This window comes from Hyla sarda, chromosome 6 (genome assembly GCF_029499605.1).
Source record: "Hyla sarda isolate aHylSar1 chromosome 6, aHylSar1.hap1, whole genome shotgun sequence".
Lineage (NCBI taxonomy): Eukaryota > Metazoa > Chordata > Amphibia > Anura > Hylidae > Hyla > Hyla sarda.
The window spans coordinates 237,171,360-237,185,918 of record NC_079194.1 but is presented as its reverse complement, the minus strand read 5'-3'; the positions used below and the strand labels follow the sequence as shown (position 1 = coordinate 237,185,918).

Sequence of the window (14,559 nt, the reverse complement as noted above, 5' to 3'; positions counted from 1 at the left end):
GCATAATCTGTTGTAGGATATTGTGATTTAGCACAGAGCCCAGGGGATTACCTTTGTTTAACCCCCCGGTGTTACCTGTAACTTTGTGTGGAATGCCGTAGAGCTGGGTGCTGATGTAAGACCCATCAGTCATGAGCATTTTTGGGCACAGCTAAGGGGATATGCCTTGTACTGGAGGAGGTTACACCTTAGTGTGGAATCTGCACTTCTCATCAGATTAATGTATACAACTTGTTCTTTCACCCAGTTTTCACTGAAACTTTTTCGTCTTATTTCCTCATAGGTGAAAGTTATTTTTTCTTTTTTACAAGCACCAGACCCCGCAGGCTATCATGTGTATTGGCAGGGTTACGTTGTGTTCACTAGGTGTTACTGGGTTGTCTGGAGACCACTCACAACATTGGTTTAAAAAAAAAATAATACACCTAGGCACTTTTCGAATCATCCTTTATTAACAGCACAACAGAAGGTTAAAGGGGTATTCCGGCTTATACCTTATCTAAAGGATAGGGGATAAGATGTCCTGCTGCTGGGGACCCCTGCGATCTCTGTGCAGCCCCTGGCATCCTGTGCCGGATGCTGCCTCTGAGACGAGGACATGATGTTACGGCTACGCCTCCTTCATTTATGTCTATGGGAGTGACTTCATGTCACGCCCCCTCCATTCAGGTCTATGGGAGGGGGCATGACTGCCGTCATGCCCCTTCCCATAGACATGAATGGAAGGATGTGGCGCGACGTCACTAGGAGGCGTGACGTCACGTCCCTTTCTCGGAGGCAGTGCACAGAATGCCGGGGGCTGCACAAAGATCACGGGGGTCCCCAGCGGCAGGACCCCTGCAATCATACATCTTATCCCCTATCCTTTGGATAGGTGAGAAGATGTATAAAGCCAGAATACCCCTTTAACTCCTCACCCTAATAAGGGCAGGAAATGGGTTTATGGTCTATCCTCATCCCACAGGGGTTTCCTGTCAGTATTGGGACCTAGCAGAAAGGTTATTAATGTAGGCTCTGTGTCCTGTGGTAGATTCATTCAGTAGGTAGCGGAGGTCGGTTGGGCTCTTTCCGTTCTTCAATGGCTTCTGTGTCCTCTGGACCTTATCCACCTTCCTGAACACTGAGGTTGCACTGAGTGGTTGGATTTAGTCATTTTCTGTAACATCTAGCATCTTCCTGTTCTTAATCCTTTTTTTTTTTTTTACTCTTCTGGATACCTCTTGTCTTTAACCTAAGGACTCCTTGTATTGCTCTCATACAAGCAGCAAAGCCACTGTGCAATCTCTGCTGCTATATCGTTATGATCCATGTGCCTCTGTACCACACTATCTTTTATTCATATCCATAATGTACAGCATAGGGCTTTGTGGTGTGCACATGGCTACATGTTTCAGAGGTGAAGTCACTCGGTGTGCCACTTTATGGTGCATCTGCCTTTGAAGCAATTCTTGTGCGGTATAGGTTGAAGTTGATATAGGCTTCGGTCTTTTTTTTTTTTTTTTTAACCTTATAAGCCATGTGACTTATGATGTAATAGAATCAAGGGCATATGGAGGTACAGTATGGGCCGTAGATTGTGCAAGAGCTGCATTATGCACCTATTCAACACTGATCCGTAATACCCATGTGTGCATGAGGTGGGTGGGCAGCTGTAAATATAGACCCACCTTATAGAGTACCTCTCATGATCTTGTTAAATTTTACAATCCTCCCAGTTCACTGCCCCCATCATGATAAACCACCCCTGCCTTTATTTTTATTTAAAAAAAAAAATAGTTTTCTACCTTGATATTGCTCTGTATTTTCTGCTCAGTCAGATTCACAGACTGGGTAGGGGCGTTCCACAGCAGGCTGACATCTAAAGCCACACTGGGGAGAACTTCCTCCCTCACTCTGCTACACACAGCCCAGAGCAGTTCACTGTTAGATGAGCTATGATTGGCAGAGGCTTCACACACACCCCTAAGCACTCCAGACTGCATTTCCTGCTTTTGGACTTCTGCCAGGTGGGGGAAAGATGTGCTCTGGACAAGTAGGGAGACACCTAGTGGCAACTTTTTTAAATACAAATACATATAAATAAAAAAAATTAAGTTTTCTATTTTTAAACGAAGTATGTTAGAGAGAATTTTTATTTGCCGTAAGGAGTGCAATAGCAAAAATTTGTTTTATTGACATCGTCCATTTAATGTTACTCACATTGTTGCTGGGGCATTCCCTCCCCTCCACGGTAATGTGCAATATCAGCATTTCATGTAAGTACTATATGCTGAGATGCGAAGCTAATGATGGTAGACATTCACTAATACAGATCAGAACGTGTGTAAATCTTGGCCGCTATAAATAACGTCCTGGTGAAACTTGGGTCTTCTATTTGGAGGTGGAGATTTCCTGTTTATTCCTTATATTCAGGGAACAGGAGGAAGTTTGTGTCGCTGTCCCCTTCCACCCCTTCCTGACCCGCTCTGCACACTTCTTGTATTGGACAAGTTCACAAATATTTTACATCAAGTAGTTTAAAGTTAGAAAGTCCATGTGATATTGTCATTAGGTTGGCATATTCTGATAACATGCGGTCATCACTGATCATTCAGACTGTATGGCGGCCTCCAGTCTATCTGCCTTCCAGTATCAAACATGAACAGCTCTTCTGATGCCTGTAATATAATCTCAGGCAGGTACAAATTCCCAGGTAAACAGTTGATAGGAATTAAGAAAGATGATCCAGCACTTGAAGTATGGCAGCTTTCTATTTATTTTATTTATTTAAATCAAGTATTTTGAAAGTAAAAATTTTGATTGAATGTAATAAAAGAAATGGAGCACTTGTGGGAGCTCCATTTTTTTTTTTTTTTATATTAATTTGGTTTTATTGAATAGCAATAACAGATTCACCCAGTGGGGGAGAGGAGTGGGTGTAGGGAAAGTTATTTTTGACATATTATCGGCCAATGATCACGATTTTGGGAATTACCTTGATCCCTAATATATATATATTATATTATGTGTGTGTGTATGTGTATATTATGTTATGTGTGTGTGTATGTGTATATTATATTATGTGTGTGTGTATGTGTATATTATATTATGTGTGTGTGTGTGTATATATATGTGTTTGTGTGTGTGTAAATTTTGTAAATTGTTATATATATATATATATATATATATATATATATATATATATTTATATATTTATATACACACACACACATATACACTTGCTGAGACCAAAGATGTTGTTAACTTGCTAAAGTAATAAATAGATAAAAAGTGTTAGTTTTCATAAACACAACAGTAGCAATGTAAATACATCACAAAAGGTAGGTGAACCCCTCCTCTCCAACAATCAGGAGGTTACCGTGATGTAGAAAATAGAGAGAAGCGTTCAGCAGGTTAAAACGTAAATCAGGATAACCTTCTCAGAACAAAGACTAAAAAAGGGTCCAGTTCTTATATCTCAATGGGATGGAAATGTAAAGGGAATGGCATGAAACCCATCATCCAAATAAGAAGCACGTGAAGTAAGGGGTGGAGGGGGAAGCTAGGAAAAGGGGGAGAAAAAAAAGAATTGAGAGGAAAGAATAGAAAAAGTTGTACAGAGGAGAGGAAGACTATACCCACCTCATGGAGAGAGCACGATCTGCAGACCCCTGGACTCAACATCGGTTTCAAATGGAGTAATAGAAATAAAGATAGCAGGGCCAAATCCTAGGTATCTACTCTCCAGTATGCAGACCTACAAAGTCGGAAGAGGACATAAAAGCGAGCCAGGGGGACCAGATGGTATAGTATTTATTGAGCTGACTCAGCGGTCATCTCTGAAGGACGACAGCTTTATTGTTATTAGTCAGGATAAAAACACACAATCACTTCAACTCGTCATGTCTATCTTGACGCGTTTCGAGCGCATGCGCTCGAAACGCGTCAAGATGGACAAGACGAGTGGAAGTGATTGTGTGTGTTTATCCTGACTATTTACAATAAAGCTGCTGTCCTTCAAGTGCTGGATCATAGTCTTTATTCATTGAGTGGACATTGGAGCCAGAGTTTGGATCCGTGCCTGAAGTGACAGGGAAGGTGAGCTGTACTTTCTTTAAACAGTTGATGTGACATTTTAGCAGCCCTTCTCTTCTGGCCCTTATGTCATGATGATGAATTGTCAGTGCTGTAGAACAGCATAAGTGTAATGTTTCATAAAGTCGTAAGCCTCCATTTTTATTGGGTGTCAAAGATCAACTTTAAAGTACAACCCAAATCATAGAGGTTGTAGTAAGATGCTCATGTTTCTTCCATTGACTTTCCAGAGGAATCGTTGCCAGTATATTGGTTTTCCTATGCTTTGGAGTGACTCAAGCTAAAGATGGACCATTTTCAAGACCTCATCCAGGTATTTTGGTGGCTCACAGGTTTTGTGCCAGATTGGGACGCTCTATTAGGTTATTTGTAATCATTATTTCTTTTCAACTATTTAATAGTTAACAAAGATAAGTTTAACTTCACGGAATAGACGATAAAAAGTGACAGTGAGGATAAAATAGTGAAAAATGGTTGAACTAAATGGGTGGTCACAACTGAGGTCCTTTGGCTAGGTTCACATCTCTGTTCGGAGACTTCATTTGTTACGGAATGCATTCAACAGCACTGCTGCCCAATGGACCCATTGACTTTAATTGGGTCCATTGAGTTTCCGTCATGTTGTCTGTCATTTTACAGGCTAATTTCTTTTTCTTTGTCCAGTTATTTCAATGTAATCTGTGATGGAGGCCTCAGACAGGGCCTCCAACCAGAAGTGGACCTAGCCTTAGTGTTGGGGCCTGCAACTATGATACTTGGTACATTCCCATGATGCATCAGCCGATGCACTGGCCCCAGCAGTTACATGCCGTGCATGCGGAGAGCAAAGGACAAACTGCAAATTGCTTCTGAAGGAAAAATTGTGCACATGTGTAATGCAGATCATATGAGCAGGGGCGATCCCAGCCTCCCATTCAGTCACATCTAGTAGAGCTTTTCTAACGTCTGTAAAGAAGCTGCATATTAATAGTGTCCACATTGCTGTCTTGCAGCTTATTGGAGGTTTTGGCTGTGTGTCAGTGTGGTGTATGAGCTGTTCCTCATCTTCATTCTCTTCCAGGTAAGGACTGAAACTGCATATATCTCAATTTTGTCACTTCTCTACAGCCAGCAGTTTGCCATGCTTTATTAGTGCATTGTGGTCTGGTTCTTTCACTTTCACTTTAAAGGGATCCAAGCGTCAGAAATGACAATTACATAATGTGTGTCAACGCATTATATATGGTAAAATCTTCATCCTCATCATCCCTGGGGGATGTTCTTACCCCCCAGGGATGATAAAAATATGAAGCTTGCAAGTCTCTCCCGCCGCCCCATAAGTAGTCCCCTGGGCTGAGATATATACTTACCTAGTACAGAGATATTATCATTGAAAACCTGACCCAGAGTGCTTTGGACCTCAGACTTGGGCTAAAGGTTCACCTTTTAACAAGACAGTGATCCTGTACACACAGCCAACACAACACAGAAGTAGCTTACGGACAACGCTTTAAATGTCCTTGAGTGACCCATTCAGAGTCCTGACCTGAACCCAATCGCATATGTCTGCAAACACCTCAAAATGCCTTCTACCCATGTCTACATCAAACCTTTAAATGGTCTGTCGAAAATTCCCAAATCCCGGTCTGTTCACCTTTGTGGCATCATACCCAAGAAGACTGGAGACTGAAACCACTGCCAAAGGAGTTTAACCCCTTAAAGGGTCACTCTCATTAAAACTAATTTTTACTATTGCACTCCTTATGGTAAATTATGGGGTGTTTATCATTCTGCACTCAACACCCCATAATGACAGAGAAAACAGTTTTTTTTAAATTTTATTTTAACATGTGTAAAAGGTGAAAGGGTCTGAAGACTTTCTGAATGCATTATATATATATATATATATATATATATATATATATATATATATATATATAAATATATTATGCGCAAAATATAAGTACATTGGGGGAGATTTAGCAAAACCTGTCCAGAGGAATAGTTGCCTGGTTGCCCATAGCAACCAATCAGCTTACATCTTTCACTTTTAAAGAGGTGGAGAAAAACATTTTTTTTTTTTATCAACTGGTGCCAGAAAGTTTTATAAATTCTATTGAAAAATCTTAACCCTTCCAGTACTTATGAATTGCTGAATGCTCCATGGGAAGTTGTATTTCTTTCAGGAATTCTTTCCAGTCTGACCACAGTGCTCTCTTCTGACACCTCTGTCTGTATCAGGAACTGTCCAGAGCAGCATATGTTTGCTATGGGGATTTTCTTCTGCTCTGGACAGTTCCTAAAATGGACAGAGGTGTCAGCAGAGAGCACTGTGGTCAGGCAGAAAAAATTCCTGAAAGAAATAAAACTTCCTCTGTAGTATACACCAGCCGATAAGTACTGGAAGGATTGAGATTTTTAAATAGAAGTAATTTACAAATCTGTTTAACTTTCTGGCACCATCTGATTTTAAAACAATTTGATTTCCATCGGAGTACCCCTTTAACAAGGCCTCTGCAAAATGAAAGAAGCGATCTGGTTGCTATGGGCCGCTTTTCTTTTGCACAGGTTTTGATAAATCTCCCCCATTGTGTGAGGAGACATATCCTGCCATTAACAACCATTATAACAACCAGGTTTATTGCAGACATTTCTTCTACTAAAAAGGATTCCATATTTCTAATAGGGATTGGTTTTTGCAACCTGCGCAGATGGCCAGGACAGTGTCAGAACTTTCTGTGATAAATCTGCAGCATGTTCATTTACCCTTAAGGGTACATTTACACAAGCGGACCCACAGTGTATTTTACACCGCTGAAGGACCCCTGCATGGTGGCTTTACATGTGCCTGCTTGGAGCGACAATACACCGCTACGAGCAGACACTGCGATGTTCGAGTCGCAGCGCGCATGCGCAGTATACCTGCACATCGCGGCAGCTCTCGGCCTAGCTCATGGAGCAAGGGGAGTGGCCGCGATATGTGCGAGTACACCTCGTATGCGCTGCAACTCGCACATCACAGTGTGTCTGCTCGTAGTGGCGTATTGCCGCTCTGGGCAGATCTGCAGCGTAAGCTCTAAGGGGCAATTCCACACGTGTGTATTTTCTGCTGCAGCTGTATTTGCTGCCACAGATTTTTCTACCATTGAAGTCAATAGGCAACAATCTGCAGCAAAAATATGCACGTGTGAACACACCCTAATGGTTCTCTAGTAAATCTCTCCCACAACGTGATATAGATTGTTGTTTTTTTCTCTTGTCTGATATGGCAGCTGAACCCAGGCATGGCCTATGGTCAAGGGTGGAGCGGTTTCTTTAGTTTCTTTATAGAACTTTTTTACGGCTCACTTACAGATTTTCCGAATTAGGATCCTCAAGCGATTGTCGATATATAAATGTCCTATGTATAATGAACATGCCGCCATTGACATCCAGAAAAACTTCCATTTCTGTGAATTAAAGTTGTTTGCTTGTAACTTGTAGGCAGAAGTCTGAATTAAGAAACAGTATTGTGGAGCGCACATGGCGTCACGTTAATGTAGAGCTCTGGCTCTCTTTTATAATGTTGTATGGTTAGGATACTGCATGCTGTGCTAGTAGTTAATGTGACTCTGATCCCTACAGACCGTACAAGATGGAAGACAGTTCATGAAATTCATTGACCCCAAATTGGGAGTTCCTCTACCAGAAAGAGATTATGGCGGAAACTGCCTTATATACGATCCCAACAATAAAACTGATCCTTACCACAATGTATGGGTAAGTCTGTTACCTTTTTAAGAAGTAAAACGTTTGTCAATTTATGAACATGTTGTTTGTGCTTTCTTTGCACGTAGTGTCAAGAATCTGTCGACAAAGTAAATTTAAAATGAATATATATTTTGTTTATTGATAATTTTGTGTAGAATTTGACTTGTCAGTAGCCCACTATATATTTGCCAATAATTGTGCTTTGTAATGACATCACTCATTTTACCACAAAAAGATTTATTGTGGGGCTAAATAAAAAAAATGCAATTTTGCTACTTTTTGGGGGGTTTCCTTTTAATGCAGTGCACTTTTTTCGGTAAAAAATTACACATAATTATTTAATTTTTTTTTCCTGTAGGTCCATACAATTGAAAGTGATGATTTATATAGGTTTTATTTTACTTTTTTTTTTGTAAGAAAATGTATGCTTTAAAATTAGCCTTTTTCTGACCTCTCTAACAGTGCTTTGGTATAGCATAGCATTGATCAGTGTTATCGGCGCTTCCCTTGTACCATTGCACTTGTAGATCGGGAGCAAGCTGTCTTTCCTCAGCCAGTGATAGGTTGAGCACCGATATAATATATTAAGCCCAGCCCAGGTCGTCTTCCAATATGTCAGGGCTCATTCACATTCCCATCAAGTATATGGTGCTCCATCAACTAGTCTGTTAGAACGATGGGAGTTTAGCAGAGAAAAAAAATGCATATCCTATTTTTCTTTTTTTTTCTTTGCTAAATCTAGTAAAATACCAGATTTCCTATGGACCCCATTTAGGTTTTTCTGATCAGTTGGGATCCAGAACAGGAACAACAGCAATGTCTCGCTACCTCTCAGCCAGTCTCTGGCAGAGATGGGACATCCATTTGTTTTTTCCTCTTCCCCTTCTAAAAATCATAACTTTCAATTTTGCACCTGCAGACCCACATAAGGGCTTATTTTTTGCGTCACCAATTGCACTTGACATGACTTATTTTATAAAAAAAAATAATAATCTGCCGCGAAGCCAAAAAAAGGGGTTTGTGGGGTGAAATTTAAAAAGCCATTTTGTAACTCTTCGGGGGTTCCAGTTTCTACGCAGTGAACTTTTCAGTAAAAATGACACTTATTCCTTAGGTCCATAGGGTTACACAGATACCCAATTTATGTAGGTTTATTTTCTTTTAGCTAACCTTATATTTTAATAGTACGGACATTTACGCATGTGGCTACTACATTATTTTATTAGCAAAATGGGTAATTTGGGGGGGGGGATTCCAATTTTTATTAGGGGAGGGGCTTCACTGTGATGGTCCCGATCAGCTCCTCTCAGCTAATGGAACATTAACCCAGCATTTTAAATGTTGCAATCAACTTTAATTGTGGCGTCTGAAGGGTTAATGCCGGGCATCGCCCGATCGGCAATGCCCGGCATTAAAGGGAACTCTGCCTTTAGACATCTTATCCCCTATCCAAAGGATAGGCGATAAGATGTCTGATCATGGGGGTACCGCCGCTGGGGCCCCCTGCGATCTCCCTGCTGCACCTGGCGTTCCTTTAGAGCATCGGGTGCCACGCCGGAGGTTCGTAATGTCACGGCCACGCCCCGCTCATGACCCTCACGCCCTTCAATGCAAGTCTATGGGAGGGGGTGTGATTGCTGTCATGCCCCCTCCCCTAGACTTGCATTGAGGGCATGGCCGTGACATCACGAGCCTCCACATCGCCAATCTTTCTGAACGGAGCAAAGTTTGCTCCGTGCACTAGATGTCTGGGGTGCCGTAGCAGAGATCATGGGGGTCCCCAGTGGCGGGACCCCCACGATCAGACATCTTATCCCCTATCCTTTGGATGGGGATAAGTTGTCTAGGGGCAGAGTACCCCCTTTAACCCTGGTTACTGGCTGCTGATAGCAGTGTGGACCCACCGGGTTTGAAGCTTGCTCAGCTCATGAGCACCGTTCAAACCCTGGTAACAGGATGAAGGGGTACAGGTATGCCCTACACCACATAACCCCCTTTGACTTGTATAGTAGTGGCATGGCTGACAGTTCAGTAGAACATGTTGACAGAACTTTACAGAATTGTGGCAAAGTTCATAAAACCCTGCCGACACAGTTCTCCTTTTTCGTGCCAAGTTTGCTCACTGCTTCTCGGATTTCTCGTTGTTGTGTGACAACAAATGTTCTCTGTCTGGTTTTTATGTTGCAATAATTGAGAGTGCGCCAGAGTAAGTAAATACAGCAAAGAAACACCAAGTCAGGAAGGGTATTCAGCTAAACAGAAAAGCCAGCAGCGTTGTGTAACTCTAACTCAGCTTCCCTTCACTTCGGTGAGAGCCACCCTGCAGTAATCCGGGACAGCCACTAAACAATGGGGGTAGCTTAGCGATTGGTTTGTTTTTTTTCCTCATTGGTGGTTAAAAAGCTGGAGATTTTTGCACAATTGGTCAAAAAGTCAAAATGTTTTTTGTTTTTTTTTTCAATGCAGTTGGACCAATTCAAGAAAACAACAATTTGAATGTGTTGTGGCATGGTAAGCTGTCACTTGGTTCCAGGGCGCTATGACAAACGTGTATATACCCTCTAAGGCAGTGTTTCCCAACCAGGGTGCCTCCAGCATTTGCAAAACTACAACTCCAATGCTGGGTGTTGTAGTTTTGCAACAACCGGAGGCTCCCTGGTTGGGAAACACTGCTCTAAAGCTAAGTTCACATCACCTGAGCTCCTTCCTGTTCAGAGTCTGACTGAGGGTTTTTTGTGCCGAATGGACCTTGAGCGGTCAGAGCACGACTGACACCGCCGGCAGATCCTATTGACTTAAATGGGGTCTGTTGGGTGTTTGTTCACAGAAAACCCTAAAATTGCTGTCCATGTAAAACATGGGTGGCAGCGTAATTTTACACAGGTATCCCTATGATATTCTGCATGTAACCAGAGCTGCGGTACTGTCCACTTTTAAAGACTACCTGTTATCAAACCATATTTTCTAAACTAACTCAGAATACATTCCCTAACTACTCCTAACACCCCTCCTACTGAAGGAAAAATTCTGAGCTTTAAAAAGCTGTATCATACCTTTCCCCTTGCTCACATTGAGGGACATATATCAATGTTTGCTTATGTATTCCTTTTTTTAGTAATTTTTTCTTTACTTTTTTTTTTTTGCTTATGTGCAACTTATTTATCAACTGGTTTCAGCCTGTTGATAATTTTCTTTCACGTAAGCAATTTTTCCTTTTGTACTTTGGTAGTAGCTTTTCCTGCTCCATGTTGGAGCTGGAGTAAATTTAGTCAATTTTTAACCTTGTTGCGACTTTTTTTTGCGCAGTTGCGACTGTCGCAGTTGATAAATACCTGACTAAAGCAAATCCATTTTGAAAAATTTACTACGTAAGCAAGTTTGAATTTTATTGCTTTTCTTGTTGTTCATGCAAATTGTCGCACGAAAAACACGTAGTCGCAGTTGCGACAATTTTGCGACAATTATAGTAAAGAAAACCTGACTAAACCCGTTGATGTCCATTATTGTGAGTTCCCGGCTGGAGAACGCACTTCCTGAGCTTGGTCTCCTGCCAGGCTGGGAGTAGACAAAATGGTTTGACTTGTGCAGGGAACAGAACAGAGCCACCTAGTGGATGTTTTTGTTGCATTAAAAACATATAAAGGTTGAGAATTTTAACAGCAAGTAAATAGCAAAGTGTCTTATGATTACATAAGGAACAGTATATTAGGTTTAGTTTGGTGATAAGTACTCTAAAAGGAATGTTTTCATTGCCTGTATGTGACACTTGCCATGGGAGGAAAATAAAGTCGCCTTGTACTAGCTGCAGCACTACATGACCCTTCCTCTTATCTGTTGTGCTTGAAACACACAAATGGCCGCGACGATAGTTCACGTGTGACATTCCACATCTGGAGCCCATAGCAGACAGCCCAAGCCTGGATTAGGAAGGATTAGAAAGGATTTGTCTTCTCTATTTAAACTCCAGTAACAAAATGACAAGCAAAAGGGAGGTTAGAACTGTAAGCTAGTGCACAATGTGAGCATCGTACTGACATTGCCTGGCCTCAGATCACATAAGTGACCTGCTTACTGGAGCTGATCGGCACGGTCATATGTTTATTGTAACTTGTATGAATCACCTGGATTGTGGACAGAAGGGACCAGAGTCAACATTCATGCCTTTTTTTTTTTTTTTTTTTTTTTTTACGGTTTATTAATTTTCCAAAATGTGCTCTCTGCTGACATCTCTGCTTGTCTCGGGAACTGCACAGAGTAGAATAGGTTTGCTATGGGGATTTGCTTCTACTCTGGACAGTTCCCGAGACACGTGTCATCAGAGAGCACTTAGACAGAAAAGAACAACTCAACTTCAGCAGCTCATAAGTACTGAAAGTAATTTACAAATCTAACTTTCTGGAGCCAGTTGATAGATATAAAAAAAAAAAAAATTTTTCCTGGATAACCCCTTTAATCTTGAGCTGTAACCACAAAGGTAGGGGTGTTCTATGCTCTCAACCTAAAACATCCATGAAAGGCAAAGAAAATAATAATCTCAAGGTCAGACCAGCTGCCCTTACAGATTCAAGATCTAGAGGGGAAAGAATAGAAAAAAACAATATAGAATTAAAGATAGTAGAAAAGAAAAATAATCATGAGACGAAAAGTAAAGGACAGTGGAATAATGTAGTGATTCATAGTTACATAGTTAGTACGGTCGAAAAAAGACAAATGTCCATCAAGTTCAACCAGGGAATTAAGGGGTAGGGGTGTGGCGCGATATTGGGGAAGGGATGGGATTTTATATTTCTTCATAAGCATTAATGTTGTTTTGTTTCAGGAATGTATCTAATCCTGTTTTAAAGCTGTTAATTTTTCCTGCTGTGACCAGTTCCTGAGGTAGACTGTTCCATAAATTCACAGTCCTAGTGCGTTTAGGAAACATATTCGACTAAAACCCCTAAATCTCAGTAAGTCCTAAACGGAGGAAGAAAAGTGATGGCTACTGTCAGATGGTTGTAATATAGGCTCAAAAGAGACATAAAGGTTTAGTGCTGAAGGCGTGAGTGTAACCTGGAATGTGATCGTTGAGTGTATCTGTTGCTTTAAAAAATAAAAACCTTGTTTAGACTGACAATTAGAACAAGCTGGGAGAAAAGTGCAGCATGCCAAGTGTTTTTGTTTTTTCTCTTAGTGCCCATTTAACAGTTTGGTCAGTTCCACATGCGTCATTGTGCACATGACATTGAGCATAGTGCTAGGGAAAAAAGCACAAGAAAGATTGTGAATCAGTAACATTTTACAAAACCCATGAGCGGAGGGGAACACAACTACAGTAACCTTTGCTGAATGGGGATCTAACGGATCGGTCATTGACTGGTTTATTCTGACCAAACTAGATTCGGAGACTTCAGGTTGTAGTCTTGGACTTCTCTAGGCAGCTGGAGCAATTTGAAAGCGAAACCAGTTTAGCCAGAATTAAAGGGTTACTCCACTCCCCAGCGTCTGGAACATTGAGTACTGAATGCTGTGTGCTGGCTTCCGTGTTCACGCCTGCCCCCTCTTGACATCACGGCCTGCCCCCTCAATGAAAGTCTATGGGAAGGGGGCGCGATGGCCTTCACGCCCCCTCCCATAGACTTGCATTGAGGGGGCAGGCTGTGACGTCAAGAGGGGACGGGCGTGAACACGGAAGCCAGCACACAGCATTCAGTACTCAATGTTCTGGACATTGGGTAGCAGAGTAACCCTTTAACTATCCTTTCTGTTAGATTCTACAGGAAGTTGATCTTGGTTTCTCTCACCTTTGCCAAATGACACATTCTTTTTTTTCCTTTTTGCAGCTGCATGATATAATAAAAGAACACCATAAATATGGTTTTATATGTCCACAGGATTTCTCATGTGCAGGGCCTCCACCATCTAAGGTTTTTTTTTTTTTCTTTCTTCTTAGGACAAGATGGATGGCTTTGTACCTGCACATTTCCTTGGCTGGTATATAAAAGTAAGTCAGGGCTAATACTACTTTTGGTTTGGTCGGTGGGGTGTTTTATTATGCGTACATGTAGTGGGATTATTGTGCACCTCGCTCTTCTGAAGTATAGATTTATAATGTGTAAGTGTTTCTACTATTGCAGCTGTGCTTTTATCTTCTGGATGTCTCTAATCCCTTGTTCTTTCTCTCCACCTTCTCCTCAGACTCTAATGATAAGAGACTGGTGGATGTGTATGATGATCAGTGTTATGTTCGAGTTCCTGGAATACAGCTTGGAGCATCAGTTGCCCAATTTCAGTGAATGCTGGTGGGATCACGTAAGTTCCTTTTTATTTTGAGGTTTTTGTTAAGTGAATATCAGACACGGAAACAACTTTCACTAAAACTTGTTCCTTAGCAGTGTGTATCATGTCATATAAAACATCTTAGCCATAGGTTTAAAAGGGGTACTCTGCTGCTCAGCGTTTGGAACAAACTGTTCCGAACACTGGAGCTGGTGCCAGGAGCTCATGATGTCAAAGCCTGCCCCCTCAATGCAAGTCTATGGGAGGGGACATGACAGCCTCCACGCCCCCACCCATAAACTTGCATTGAGGGGGTGGGGGTGTGACATCATGAGGGGGCGGGGTTATTACGTCACAAGCTCCCGGCTCCAGCGTTCGGAACAGTTTGTTCCAAACGCTGAGCAGCGGAGTACCCCTTTAACTATAAAAAAAAATTATACACTGTCTCCGCTACACTTTCCTCTACTGAGTTTGAATCTAAATCCCATGCACCTTTAG

The 14,559-nt window shown here is 41.6% G+C and overlaps 1 protein-coding gene across 2 annotated transcripts in view; it reads left to right on the top strand.

Annotated features, from left to right (window-relative positions):
• Positions 1–14,559, top strand: part of PTDSS2 (phosphatidylserine synthase 2) — an 85,353-nt gene that overhangs the window by 47,392 nt on the left and 23,402 nt on the right. Inside the window, exons 3-7 of one of the 2 annotated variants that reach the window (XM_056526713.1) lie at positions 4,305–4,387; positions 5,067–5,134; positions 7,678–7,812; positions 13,736–13,786; positions 13,981–14,094. In XM_056526713.1, the coding sequence (XP_056382688.1) occupies positions 4,305–4,387; positions 5,067–5,134; positions 7,678–7,812; positions 13,736–13,786; positions 13,981–14,094 (451 nt within the window). The remainder of the gene's footprint in view (positions 1–4,304; positions 4,388–5,066; positions 5,135–7,677; positions 7,813–13,735; positions 13,787–13,980; positions 14,095–14,559) is intronic. The other variant, XM_056526714.1, reaches the window with a different exon arrangement.